We start from the raw sequence: 12,582 nt of genomic DNA, 5'->3' as shown, positions 1-12,582 counted from the left end.
AAGCTAAGACAGATTTCTGAACGTGTTTTTTAATCAATAACGGGTTAATAATCACACATCATACCGCAGACAAAACTGGTCCCACGGCCCAGTTATTGGGACAGCGTGGACTCACGGTGATTTTTCCACTCTGAGATGGGTTTACTTTGTACCATCTGCTCTCACTCCTGCCCTCTCCCTTGTGACCAAGCGGCCAGAGGTAAAGGTTTACTATGTGGTGGGGGAGTTTTTCCTCTGTTTTTGAGGACAGCCTAGGTCCGGTCCCTTGGAGAACCTGCCGGCAGCTTACAGCTACTTAGTTCATCCTCGTGGGGTGGAGCTGTTTCTCTCCGCCTGAGTCACCATGATCTTTCCTTCCCCTTTGGAAGAGGGGCCTGGGGCAGGGGAGGGTCTAGAAATGTGGTCTTCTCAGATTAAAGAAGAGGAGAGATGAGGAACACATTAGAAATCCAGGGGAAGGGATCTTGACGCTAATAATACAACACTCTGCATTTGCATAGCATTTGAGAGACTCGTGGTGCGCCCGCCCGTGGACCTGCTTTGCAGTCTCTCGCGAACTACCCAACCTGTCCGCCCAGCCTTGTCCAGTCTGTAAGTTGAGAGATATCATTTAACAGTCTTGGCTGAGAGAAATCATGTTAAAAACAAGATATAGACCCTGAACCAACTCCCGTATCCTCTCCAGACCAGGCACCATTCTGCAGACTCATGTGGTATCGTCCACTGGGCTGAGTCCCAAAGCAGATACTGGGATGTGAGAGAAGGGAGACCAGCGGCAGCAACTAGGAATACACAGAAAAGTTCTCCAGCTCCCTGCGGCTCAGTCGAGCTGGGTTCTGGGCCTTGAGCTGTCTCTTTCCAACCTGCGGGAGAGAAGAAGAACTTCAGACCCTCCCACAGGAGAGCCTCGCAACACCCTTGTGAGGTATGAATTGTTGCCCCCATTTTACAGATTAAGAAGGTGAAACTTGGGGTGGTACCGCAAATAACTCAGGCTCAACAACGAATATGAAGTAATGGAGGGGCTTGAATCCAGTTCCTCTGTCTCCAATCCTAGTGTTTTTTTTTTAACCACGGTTCTTCATGACCCCATCCTAGGTTGCGTTGGCCCACTCAGTGTCCCCTACAACAGTGGGCTCTCCCCTGGGCTGTCCAGTTGGCGTTAATGTGGGGCTACAGCTGAAGTGCCAGGAATCCCAGCAGACACCCATCCGCCTTCTCCCTCACGACCAGTGGCAACATCTTTCTTGGACCACAGGTGGAAGCTCTGGTGTACCATGAGTCTAGTGGGTGGGAGTGCCCTCCATGCCTTCGTTTCTCTGAGTAGAAATGGGAAGCACAATTATCGCTACCCCCATAGCATTCTGTGAAGATGAAATGAGATAACTGACTTGAAACCACTGTCGGGCTACAATATACCGGATGCACCTCCGATATACCCTCAACTGTTGAGTCTCTATTTTCCAGTCCTTAAAATGGCCTGATGGGAATCCATTCAACTACCAGGATCAATGGTCACTTTACAGTGTCCGCCCCCAGCAGCAGCTTAAGATGACCTGTGTCCTAGAGTGGTTCCCAATTACTTGCTGACTTTAGAAAATCTTTTAGATTTACTTATCCTCCCTTCTCCACACTCCTGCCCTACACACCCTTGGAAAGGAGAGACGTCCAACGTGCAGCCCACAACTGGGGACTAGCCAGAGGACAGCCCTAATTTAAAACCCAAGCTCCCCAGTGGGAGTCCAACACCAACACATGATACAACCTTGAATTAGACCCTCACTTTCCTTCGACTTCAGACTCTTTGTCTCTAAAATGAAAATTTGGATGAGGGGATCCCTAAGACCTCTACGATTCTGAGACCCTATGCATGACTTTTTCACAAACGTACAACTTCCAGGCCATCCTGTGGGCACTAGACCCCTCCGGAAGGAGCTCCACGATCTTACCTCTTCATAGATGGTATTATTGAGGGAAGGGCCGTGGTTCTTCTTCGTGGATTCAGACTGGAAATTCAGACAGTAAAGAGTGCTTAACTTCAAGCTGGGAAATGTCCCACTCCTAACTGATGTGAGGCTCCAGAACAGACCTCTGAACCCACTTCCCACACCCACATACCCCTCAGGCCCGCACGTATACACATTCCCAGCACATACACACGTGTCTTCAGACAGACCTGATACAAGTACCACCTGTGACCATGCATCTCATCAACACGTAATAGACACACCCCCGCAGCGTAAGCAGTTCTAGAACACACGTGAGAACTAACCGTAACACCTACCCTGACCCTGAGCACGGTGAAACGCTGGAAACGCTGGAATTCAGAAGCACTTTCAGTAATATGTAGTCTCCCAAACAACACCAAGCATGTGACCCTGGTGCCTGTGACCATCCATATGTCCTTGTATTACGGCACAGAACTTAAGTACAAATATCCCTTGAGGTGGAAGCCAAGTTGATTGAACGGCTTATTGGAAGGAGAGTGAATAAAAAAGCCTGAAAACCTGTTTGAAACCTCTCCCCCCCATTTGACCCTGACCTGCATGTACTCAACACTTCCGCAGTTTGGCACATTCCCAACTTCCCATACTCTCATGTTAAGTTTATGTCTTCATACTGTGACTCCAACCTTGGAAATACCATTCTTCCAACCCCTCTCCCACCCAAGGTGAAAAGATGACCATGGGCACCAGGTACACATAAGACCTGTGAGCTCAGCTTGGAGCAGGGTTCGAGAGGACCATGACGGGTTGCCTCAGCCTAGAGCCCTCCATCAGCAGATGACTGGCCAGAACCGTTTTCTGGTTCCCTGAAAGTCACCATTGCGTCTCTCTAGGTCCTGGCTACTCCTCTGGCTCTGGGCTATATTCTCCCACCTTGGTAACCCCTCTGGTGTCTCTCTCTGCCATAGCCTCAGCTGACCTGCTAAGGACTCCATGGTCCCTGTGCACAAAGCACTGCCCTTCTGTCTCTGATTGTGCTTGTCTCACAGAAACTCCTAGAGACACTCCTTTAATCCACTGTTCTCTTAGACTCCGACCTGTTCTTTTTCTCCAAATAGACTTCTAGTTAGCCCATTAACATTTAAGTAGAGCCCTTGAACCCGAGCTGCTCAGATACACACACAGCAGAAGACAACTCAGGGAAGCACACACACCACACTCGGCAAACGCGCACCTGCCTGTGCACACGCAAAATACACAGCACCCCCTGCGGGAAAAGACTCACCTTCCGGGAAGGCTGTACCAATGCATACAAGGTGTTTGCTTCTTGTGATGTGGAAGCAGAAGGCTAATGAGAAGACAAGTAAAAGTATTTCAGAAGCATAGATCCAGGACAATCCTAGGGAGGGAGGTCGCCTCTTCCACGCCTCCCCCCGGTTCTGCCCGGACAGAGCTGAAAATACTATTCAAAGGAGCCCTGGACTCCAAGAGGTCAGACAGCCTGGATGATGGTCCTGCTGTGTCAGTAAACATAGCTGCTATCCGTTCAGCACTTACTGTGTACTGTGGGGCCCCCCACCCTTATAATACACCCCTGTGATAGGAACGATCACCATTTGCCCCATTCGACAGATGAGGTTCCTAAAGGGAAAATGGCCCAAGTCAGACAGTATGTTCGCAGGAGAAGCAGAATTTAAACCCCAGACTCTCCACAGCGCTGTCCTCAGCCCCTCAAGTGCCTCCCTTTGGCAACATGCCTTCCTTCTTCTGCACCTGAACCAGGTGTCCTCAGAGGCAGGTAACCGTCTTCCTTCTAAGAACTCCAGAAGAAGAGGCTCCTTCTCACTCACTCAACCTCTCAGTCTGGGATGAGCTCTTCCTTGCATATATTCAGACTCCTTTCGTGGGAATCCAATGTGGCTAAAGCCAGAAAACTGGCAGATATCTTACATCTCTCTTGAAGGCGCTTTGACTTGGACCCACTATCAGTGAATCGCATTATCTTATGGGGAGCAGGACGAGGAAACGCCCAGCTTGGGAATTCCAAAGTGGCCATGAGGGTTGAGCACCTCTCTCCCTCCTCCCCTCCCTTCTTCCTCCGCTCCCCTCTTCCTTCATTGTCCTCCCTGCCCCTCTACCCCATTCACTTTCTCTCTTCCTCCTCTCTTGATCTTTCTCTGAAGCCTGTCACCATCCCCCAAGGATTTTCTCTGCCCCGCAGCTTAGCCACCAAATTGGAGAGGTTGCTCCTTCCGGACTTAATTCTTTAAAAAATAAAAAATTAACGGCTCTGGAGTGGCTCAGTCGGTTAAGCCTCTGACCCTTGATTTAGGCCCATGTCACGATCTCACGGTTTGTGGGTTTGTGCCCCGTATCGGGCTCCGTGCTGACAGTGGGAAGCCTGCTTGGGGTTTCCTCTCTCCCTCTCTCTCTGCCTCTCCCCTGCTCGTGCTCTCTCTCCCTCTTTCCCTCTCAAAATTAAAGAAACATTGTTTACAAAAAAAGAGTTGCTTTTAATTTTTTTTAATTTTTAAAAATGGAAACTTAAAAATCTTTAAGCCATTTTTATCAGAGACTTTTCATCACTGCCACCTAGAGGCAGTGTTACCCTTGAAGGAGATACCCTGGCCTACGTTGTAATGTCGTTTTAGTTGTCGAAATTAGAGGATGTTTGTCCAGTTTAGGGGCGAATGTCTGTAATCCCAGCATGTTCGAGGTGGGGAGGGGCAGGTGGAGTGGAGGCTCAGAAGCCCTTTAGCTCAGCTTTGCCACCACCCAAGCCTGTGGCCTGGGGCACGTTAGTTAACCTGTGTCTGTTTCCTCATCTGAGAAATGGAGGTTGTGCGAGACCTACTTCGTGAGGCTGCTTTGTGAGATTCATTAAGGAAATAGACGTGGGGGCGTCTGGGTGGCTCAGTCGGTTAAGCGTCTGACTCTTGAGCTCAGGTCACGATCTCACTGTTCACGAGTTCGAGCCCCACGTAAGGCTCTGCCCTCACAGTGCAGAGTCTGCTTGGGATTCTCTCTCTCTCCCTCCCTCTGCCCATCCTGGGCTCTCTCTCTGTCTCTCTCTCAAACTAAATGAAATAAACTTCAAAGGAGTGAAAATAGACATAGTAAGGACTTAATAAGTGTTATCGTGAAGTCATAATAAAAGAGAACAATCCAGATCCATTCCTGAAAACACATATAATAAAGAGCAGAGATTTTCTTAAAAACTATAAGGGCCCCAAGTATTGGCAGTAGCAGGGAGGGAGAACAGAAGCTGGGTCCCCTGACGAGCTCCCTCTTCCTGCTGACTATCTGGGCCACACCTGCTGCCAGGCATGGAGAGACAAAGAATGCCTGCACCGGTCTTCCCCGCTCTGTTCAGCTCTGCCAAGGTACTTCAGAACCACGTGGATCTTTCCACCAACTTAACGCAGACTCTAGGAGCACCAGGCTCTCATTTTGCCGTTCAAGAGTGCGAGCTTCCGAAAGGCATCAGGAAGCCCCATAGACAGGTATGGAATGGATTCGAGAAAACAGAACCGTACCTGGGACTGGATCATGGAGTAGATGGTGGTCCCTTCTCCAGGGGGATTCGGCTTCTGCTCCTGCACAAGAAATTGTAAAAGGGGGGTGGGGGAAGGGCCTGGGTAGCTCTGTCTATTGAGCATCTGACTTCCGATTTCGGCTCGGGTCATCATTTCACAGTTCGTGAGATCGAGCCCAGCGTCAGGCTCCACACTGATGGCACAGAGCCTGCTGGGAATTCTCTTTCTCCCTCTCTTTCTGCCCCTCCCCCGCCTGCTCTCTCCCCCTCTCTCTCTCTCTCAAAATAAGTAAACATTAAAAAAAAGAAAGAAAGAAAAGAGCACCTGGGTGGCTCAGTCAGTTAAGTGTCCGACTTCGGCTCAGGTCATGATCTCACGGCTCATGGGTTCAAGACCTGTGTCGGGCTCTGTGCTGACAGCTCGGAGCCTGGAGCCTGTTTCCGATTCTGGGTCTCCCTCTCCCTCTGCCTCTCCCCCCCATCTCTCTCTCAAAAATAAACAAACATTACAAAAAAAAAATTTTTTAAAGACGGTCTCCTGGAAGGAGGTGGTCATTAATCACCCCAGGATGGGGAAAAACAGTAGAAAAAGCAACTCACACTGGAGTCATTAAGTGTCACGTGCAAGGAACCACCCAGGTGTGAAGGGATCCCACCGAGTGACCCTGTCCAAGGGGTCTCCTGCCACTTCCTTTACTTTGGTAACTTAGAAACTTGCATTTGCCACATAACCATTGATAACGGGCTGAGCTCTGAGTAGGGCTGAGATCTGAGCCTTACGTCAGAGCCTTCACATTCAGAGGTTTTCACTGTTTCAAAGCCCCCTCTCTAGATCCAGCCTTAGCAGCTAGTCTGCCCTTGGCCTCCAGCCAGCGCCTGGGCAGCTACAGAGCTGGATGAAGTCCTGGACACAAGGCCAAAGGCACGTGCCTTTCCTGTTCTCTTCCTGCCCACAGGAGACGGGGCTGAAGGTGTTTTGTGCTGCCCACTCCTGACTACATATTTCCAGTTGGGCTCTGATGAGGAAGTGAGAGGAGGCCAGCAGGGCTTGTTGGACAAGGAAGAAGCTAAGAGCAAAAAAACAGCAGCCGTCTTGGAGGGCTAAAGAGTTGTGGGCATCTGGCAAGAAACAGGAGCTTCCTCTTTTTCTTTTCTGCCCAGACCTGAGGAAAGTGTCTGCAGAGAGGTCAGAAGCGAGCCCCAGAGGAAGATCACATGAACCTGAGATTTAGACCTGCAGACAGAACCCTGGAGCCAGGAGGGAAAAGCCAGCAAGGGAGGAGGTCCCAGAGGGAGGCGCTCCTGAGTCAGAAGCAGAGAAACAAGCCTGAGTCCCCCAAGAGGTTTCTTATACTCTAAATAGATTTCCTCTGGGGGCGCCTGGGTGGCTCTGTTGGTTGAGTGTCCGAGTTCGGCTCAGGTCATGATCTTGCGGGTCTGTGAGTTCGAGCCCCGTGTCGGGCTCTGTGCTGACAGCTCGGAGCCTGGAACCTGCTTCGGATTCTGGGTCTCCCTCTCTCTCTGACCCTCCCCTGCTCACGCTCTATCTCTGTCTCTCTGTCAAAAATAAATAAAACGTTAAAAAAAATGTTTTTAAATAGATTTCCTCTGTTCTCCTTCATAGACCTAACTGAAAGGAGAGGCAATTTGTCATGAGCATGGGCTTCAGTGACTGCAGTCAGATACACTTGCCCTCAGGAATTTGTCCCAGCAAGTGGTGGTGATGGGGGGAAAAAAGACCCTTTGTGTTCCTTACCCCATTATTCCACTGCTGAGCAAGGAAACGGGGGTGGGGGTAGCTGCCCCGATTCGTGGTTCCCCCCAAACCCAGACCTGAGGGAAGTGGCTTCTCTGTTCTACAAGACCTCACGCAGAGGAGCCCAGCCCCTGTGACTTCCTGCCTTGCCCTCTCAGGCCGAGCTCCAGGAATGGGGATAGGAAGAGGGCCTTCCTCCCCCCCCCCCCACCACCGCCCACCCTGCCCACTGGGCAGTTCGGTTAGGCACTGCCTTTCCCCCAGGTCTGTCACCACTTCCTGCCCTGTCCAGGGGTAGAGCGGTGGGGGGCACCCTGCACCGTTCTGCAGTTCCCTTCTCCGCTGCACCCCCCCGGGGACCAGGCGGAGTTGGCCCCTGCCTGCCGAGGCTGGCTGGAGAGGTTCCCAAGGAGGCCACGCCGGCTTCGCGGCTTCGTGCTAACCTAGCTCCCTTCTCCAGCACCTCAGCCGGACTCAGGCCTTTTCCCAAAATGCCGTGAACGCAGACCACGGGGCCAGCTACAACGCTCTTACGCTTTGGCTGGTCGGCCTGGCATCCTCCGCAGCCTGGGCGACAGCCAAGGGACCCAGAAAAGCAAACTTGGACTTGCAAGGCACGAGAATCTGTGGCCAGGCGCAAAATACGAGACAGCTGGACTCTTCCCAGGGCTTAGCCCAGCTGGAGAGGCTGGGCAGAAAGGAGGACGCCGGGGCACCATTTGGCCAGGCAAGAGCAGTGCTCCGCCGTCTGCTGGGGATTGGTCGGGCTCCGTCCTTCTCAGCAGGTTTTCTCTTGTTTTCTGCTTTTCCTCCACAGCCAGAGCTAGCAGGCTGGTGGGGAAGACGGACGGAAAGGCCACGGGTCACTTGGAAAAGACACTAGTGTCCCTGCTCCGGATGGCCATCCTCCCGAGAAGCATCTCCCAGGCTAGTGAAGAGAGACCCCGGGCCCTAGGGTACCGTACCTGATTCCTCTTGATTTGCACGTTGTTGACATCTTCATAAACCGTCAGAAACTCCTCTGTGCCGTCCTCTGTGAGAGAAAAGCAGCAGAGACAGAGATGCAGAGACCTCCCGAGGGCGTCCTGTCCAAGCTTCTGCGTTGCACGGTCCCACCTCCAGCCCAGGTGGCCAAGACCTCGAGAAAGGTTCTAGAAAGGAGGCAGACGGGTGCTCTCCCCAGAAGGCCAGCACGGGACCAGCAACCACCCGACACACCTACTCCGTCAGGCCCCGGGCAGCACCCCAGCAAGCCGGCCACCGGCAGGTAAATCTGCACGTTGGGCTGTATACACCTCGAGGAACCCCGGAAGGCGTGAGCTGGGAGAAAGGCCCCCCAGACACACACACACACACACGCACGTGCACGCACACACGTCCCAACGCTCTAGAAGAGAAGCAGGTGCTGTGCTCCCAGGCGGATGCGTTGGGGGATGGCAGGTCGGGCAACAGCACGTCCTGGGGACCCTCCACTTACGTGACTGCTTCATCTTCCTCCTCCACACACAGAAGCCGGCGAGGGCGCCCAGGAACAGCGTGATTAGAAGGACCACGATGATCACCAACAAGTGCAGAGACTTGTCCTCTGGGGACATGGACGCGTGAGGCCTGAGCACTCAGCCTTCTCTCTCCTCCCTTCCCGTCTGACACAGGACTTGCCTCAGACCCACACTCCTCTCTCAGGCCCTGCTGAGCTCGTCAGCAAGGCCGGCTCTCTGTGCAGTGGGGTGACCTCCCCCAGTGATGCTAAGAGCGTGACCTCCCCCGAGTGATGCTAAGAGCGTGGATACTACTGTCTCACAGGCCCGGCTCCGTGCCTTTGGGCAACTCCCTTAACTTCGCTGAGCCTCCGTTTTCTCACTTACAAAAGGAGACAATGTTGGGGCACCTGGGGCTCAGTCAGTTAAGCATCTGACTCGACTTCAGCTCAGGTCATGACCTCACGGTTCGTGGGATCAAGCCCCACGTTGGGCTCCTTACTTCCGGTGCAGACACTGCTTGGGATTCCCTCTCTCTCTCTCTCTCTCTCCCCCCCTCTCTCCTCTCTCTCTGCCTCTCCTCCACTTGTGCTCTTGCTTCCTTCTCAAGATAAATAAATAAACTCTTTTTTTTTTTTTTTTTTTAAAGAAAGGAGAGGGGCAGGGCGCCTGGGTGGCTCAGTCAGTTAAACGTCTGACTTCGGCTCAGGTGGTGATCTCGCGGTTCATGGGTTCGAGCCCCACCATCGGGCTCTGTGCTGACAGCTCAGAGCCTGGAGCCTGCTTCGGATTCTGTGTCTCCCTCTCTCTCTCTCTCTCCGCCCCTCCCCCGCTGACATTCTCTCCCTCTCTCAAAAATAAACAAACGCTTTTTCAAAAAGGAGATAATGTCATCTACATAAGGGGGTTGACCACATGATCTGATATGCGCACGGCATATGTTACATCTGTCCATTCTTTTGTTAACTCAGCAGAACGTATTGCACCCCACTACGTGCCGCGAAATTCTCCCATTTCCCCTTCCTGCCCCTCCTGCCTCCGCTGCTCTTCCTCATTCGAACTTCCACATTTAACGTCAGTGTCGCACATGCAGCCTGCTGTATCAGCCCGCCCGCAAGGGGAGAAGGGAAAGGAATTACGCGCTCTTCACAAGCGTTACCTCATCTAATCTTACCAGCAGTCCCGCCAGGTACCTGTTATCATCCCCCATTACCCAGCAGAAAAACTGAGGCTCAGAGAGGTTGGGGAAACTGCCTGAGGTCACGGAGCTAGTGAATCATGAAACCACAGCTGACATGACCCAAAAGCCAGTGTCCCTGTCACTCCAAATCACTTCGGCTTGCTCGTTTCTTTTTTGCCCAGGAATGTGTAGTTTTGTGGCTCCTGCTGGGCTGTAAGCTCTTTAAGGACAGAGGCAGCAGGTAGGTTTTTACCTGCAGTGCCCATGCTGATGGCGCACTAAGTCTTTATTTATCTGATAAAAATCGGTGCAAACTTAACTCAGGGTAACTCTTAGGATGTGCATAAGCAACAAACCAAGAACTCTTCCAGGAACCCCTGTGACCATCCTGATGTTCCCAGGACACAGCCCCAGGACACTGCTGTTACCTCTTGGGGAACTACACGGCCTGGGGGAGTTATCACTTGGGAGGAGGAAACAGGTTCCCCATCAGTCTCTCCCAGGAAGGGATAATCAGCAGCCACAGCAGGGCTGTGACTCATCAAACAGACCAGCATTCCCTAAAATGAAGGAAAAACTCGAATCTTCTGGGAGATGCTTGATGGGGATGAAACTCATCCCGACTAAGATAGGCCTGGTTTATGGGAACTGTGTGCCCAGAGACCAGGACTGCCCCAAGGAGATGCTGCAAGGCAGCCAAGGGATCTCATGCCCAGGTATGTCGGGCATGAGCCTGGTTATGGGGTCCAACACTTTCAGCCCCTGTTAGAGCCCAACGTGCTCCACTTACGCTGGGAGTCACCCGGACAGTGCAGGATGAAGGTGCGGTTTGTCCAGCTGACCGAGTTGCTGACATTGCAGGTATATATGTGCGAGCTGTTGGCATCGATCTGGTCCTCCAGCGTGCTGTGATTCCTTGCTGTCTCGATCAGCACGCTCCCTCTATACCAATCATAGCTCACGTTATCACCGCTGGGGACCGAGCAGGACAGAGTCACTTGGCACCTCCCTCCTTCCAGGACCTTCGAGTCCTGTAGTACGTGGGGCTCCCCTACGTGATCTGGAAGCAGAGATTCTGATCAGAAAGGCACTGGAAATAAAAGTCCTACAGGAGTCCGAGGGGCAGGCTGCGCTGTTCTAGGGACTCACCAAACACAGAAACCTGGAACGTGTAGTTCTTAACTTTTCCACGCTCATCAGTCGCCTCAAAGATGTAGAAGCCGCTGTCCTGCTGCTGAGCTGCCTGGATGGTGAGACTTAAGTTCTGGGTTATAAAACCGAATCTTTTGTTGAGGTGATTCAAAGTCCAATTTTTATCCTCGCAATGATCAGACTCACACTTCCATGTCAGTATCACAGAAAATTCTGAAGGTGAGGGCCCCGGCCTCTTCCATTGAACAGATTCTATGTTCTTTGCCAGTGTCTTGGGAGGCCATAACCGGAGACAGGTTCCTGAGAGTCCAACCACACGTTTAGCAGAATCTAGGGATTCCAGAGAAGAGAACTCAGGCTGGAGGAGGTAGGAGGGCATCAGCCCTGAACATTGGGGGCAATCGGATGGGACTTCCCTTTGGCAAGAAGACGGGGACACCTATGAGGAGACCAGAGGCTAAGAGAGCCTAGAAGTGTACTTCCCTTTCCTGCCTCCCCTCTCCCCAGGCTCTGTGCCACTTGTCTAGAGGAGCCCACCGGCCAGTAATAATAGCTAAACTCTCTCGACTTCTTACTGTGGGCAGCAGATTTTAAACACTTCATGTGCTTTAACTATATTTAACTACATGTTTTAACAGTGACCTTATGAGAGTTTTATCCCCATTTTACAGGTGAAAAAAAAAAAACTGAGTTAGAAAGAACTTAAAAGTGGGGCGCCTGGGTGGCGCAGTCGGTTGAGCGTCCGACTTCAGCCAGGTCACGATCTCGCGCTCCGAGAGTTCGAGCCCCGCGTCAGGCTCTGGGCTGATGGCTCAGAGCCTGGAGCCTGCTTCCGATTCTGTGTTTCCCTCTCTCTCTGCCCCTCCCCCGTTCACGCTCTGTCTCTCTCTGTCCCAAAAATAAATAAACGTTGAAAAAAAAAAAATTAAAAAAAAAAAAAAGTCTGTTTCTTTGTTTTAAAAAAAAAAAAAAAAGAAAGAAAGAACTTAAAAGTAACTAGCCCAAGCTACACGGTAAGAACAATGAGCTTGAGGGGCGCCTGGGTGGCGCAGTCGGTTAAGCGTCCGATTTCAGCCAGGTCACGATCTCGCGGTCCGTGAGTTTGAGCCCCGCGTCGGGCTCTGGGCTGATGGCTCAGAGCCTGGAGCCTGTTTCCGGTTCTGTGTCTCCCTCTCTCTCTGCCCCTCCCCCGTTCATGCTCTGTCTCTCTCTGTCCCAAAAATAAATAAACGTTGAAAAAAAAAAAAAAAAAGAAAAAAGAAAAAGAACAATGAGCTTGAAATCCACTCAATTTGCTTTTACAGGATGGGCTCTTAACCACTATGTTACAAACACCATATCCGACGTGACTCCCTCCCTGCGGTGCTGAGGCAGCCACTACTGGCCAGCAGTGACTGCTGGAAATTCTGAAGGGCCACACCCAGTAAGCCTGGCCTTCCACGCTGAATCCATAGCTCGCTCCGCTGTCCTCCCACAGAGCGACGTTCATAACCCTCTCTTGTAGCAGCACTTAGCACATCAAACTGCGGTCATTA

General features: G+C 51.9%; 1 protein-coding gene and 1 long non-coding RNA gene across 7 annotated transcripts in view; one reads left to right on the top strand and one right to left on the bottom strand.

The window, feature by feature from the left end:
* Positions 1-17: 17 nt before the first annotated feature.
* Positions 18-12,582, bottom strand: part of CD244 (CD244 molecule) — a 31,052-nt gene continuing 18,487 nt past the window's right edge. Inside the window, exons 2-9 of one of the 5 annotated variants that reach the window (XM_030302870.1) lie at positions 11,045-11,377; positions 10,686-10,970; positions 8,715-8,822; positions 8,203-8,270; positions 5,483-5,542; positions 3,232-3,294; positions 1,950-2,006; positions 18-1,319 (exon numbers count right to left, since the gene is read on the bottom strand). In XM_030302870.1, coding sequence (XP_030158730.1) covers positions 1,284-1,319; positions 1,950-2,006; positions 3,232-3,294; positions 5,483-5,542; positions 8,203-8,270; positions 8,715-8,822; positions 10,686-10,970; positions 11,045-11,377 — 1,010 coding nt within the window. In that variant the 3' untranslated portion in view covers positions 18-1,283. The remainder of the gene's footprint in view (positions 1,320-1,949; positions 2,007-3,231; positions 3,295-5,482; positions 5,543-8,202; positions 8,271-8,714; positions 8,823-10,685; positions 10,971-11,044; positions 11,378-12,582) is intronic. The other 4 variants (XM_030302867.1, XM_030302869.1, XM_030302871.1 and 1 more) reach the window with 4 other exon arrangements.
* On the top strand, positions 837-8,838 carry LOC115505326. 2 transcript variants are annotated; one of them, XR_003965985.1, is made up of 3 exons: positions 857-925; positions 8,055-8,504; positions 8,747-8,838. It is a non-coding gene; the product is annotated as an uncharacterized LOC115505326 (long non-coding RNA). The 2 variants fall into 2 exon arrangements; XR_003965983.1 differs by lacking the exons at positions 8,055-8,504; positions 8,747-8,838 and adding an exon at positions 1,099-3,115 and having other exon boundaries at positions 837-925.

This window comes from Lynx canadensis, chromosome F1 (genome assembly GCF_007474595.2).
Source record: "Lynx canadensis isolate LIC74 chromosome F1, mLynCan4.pri.v2, whole genome shotgun sequence".
Taxonomy (NCBI): domain Eukaryota; kingdom Metazoa; phylum Chordata; class Mammalia; order Carnivora; family Felidae; genus Lynx; species Lynx canadensis.
This window is presented reverse-complemented; position numbering and strand designations above follow the sequence as displayed.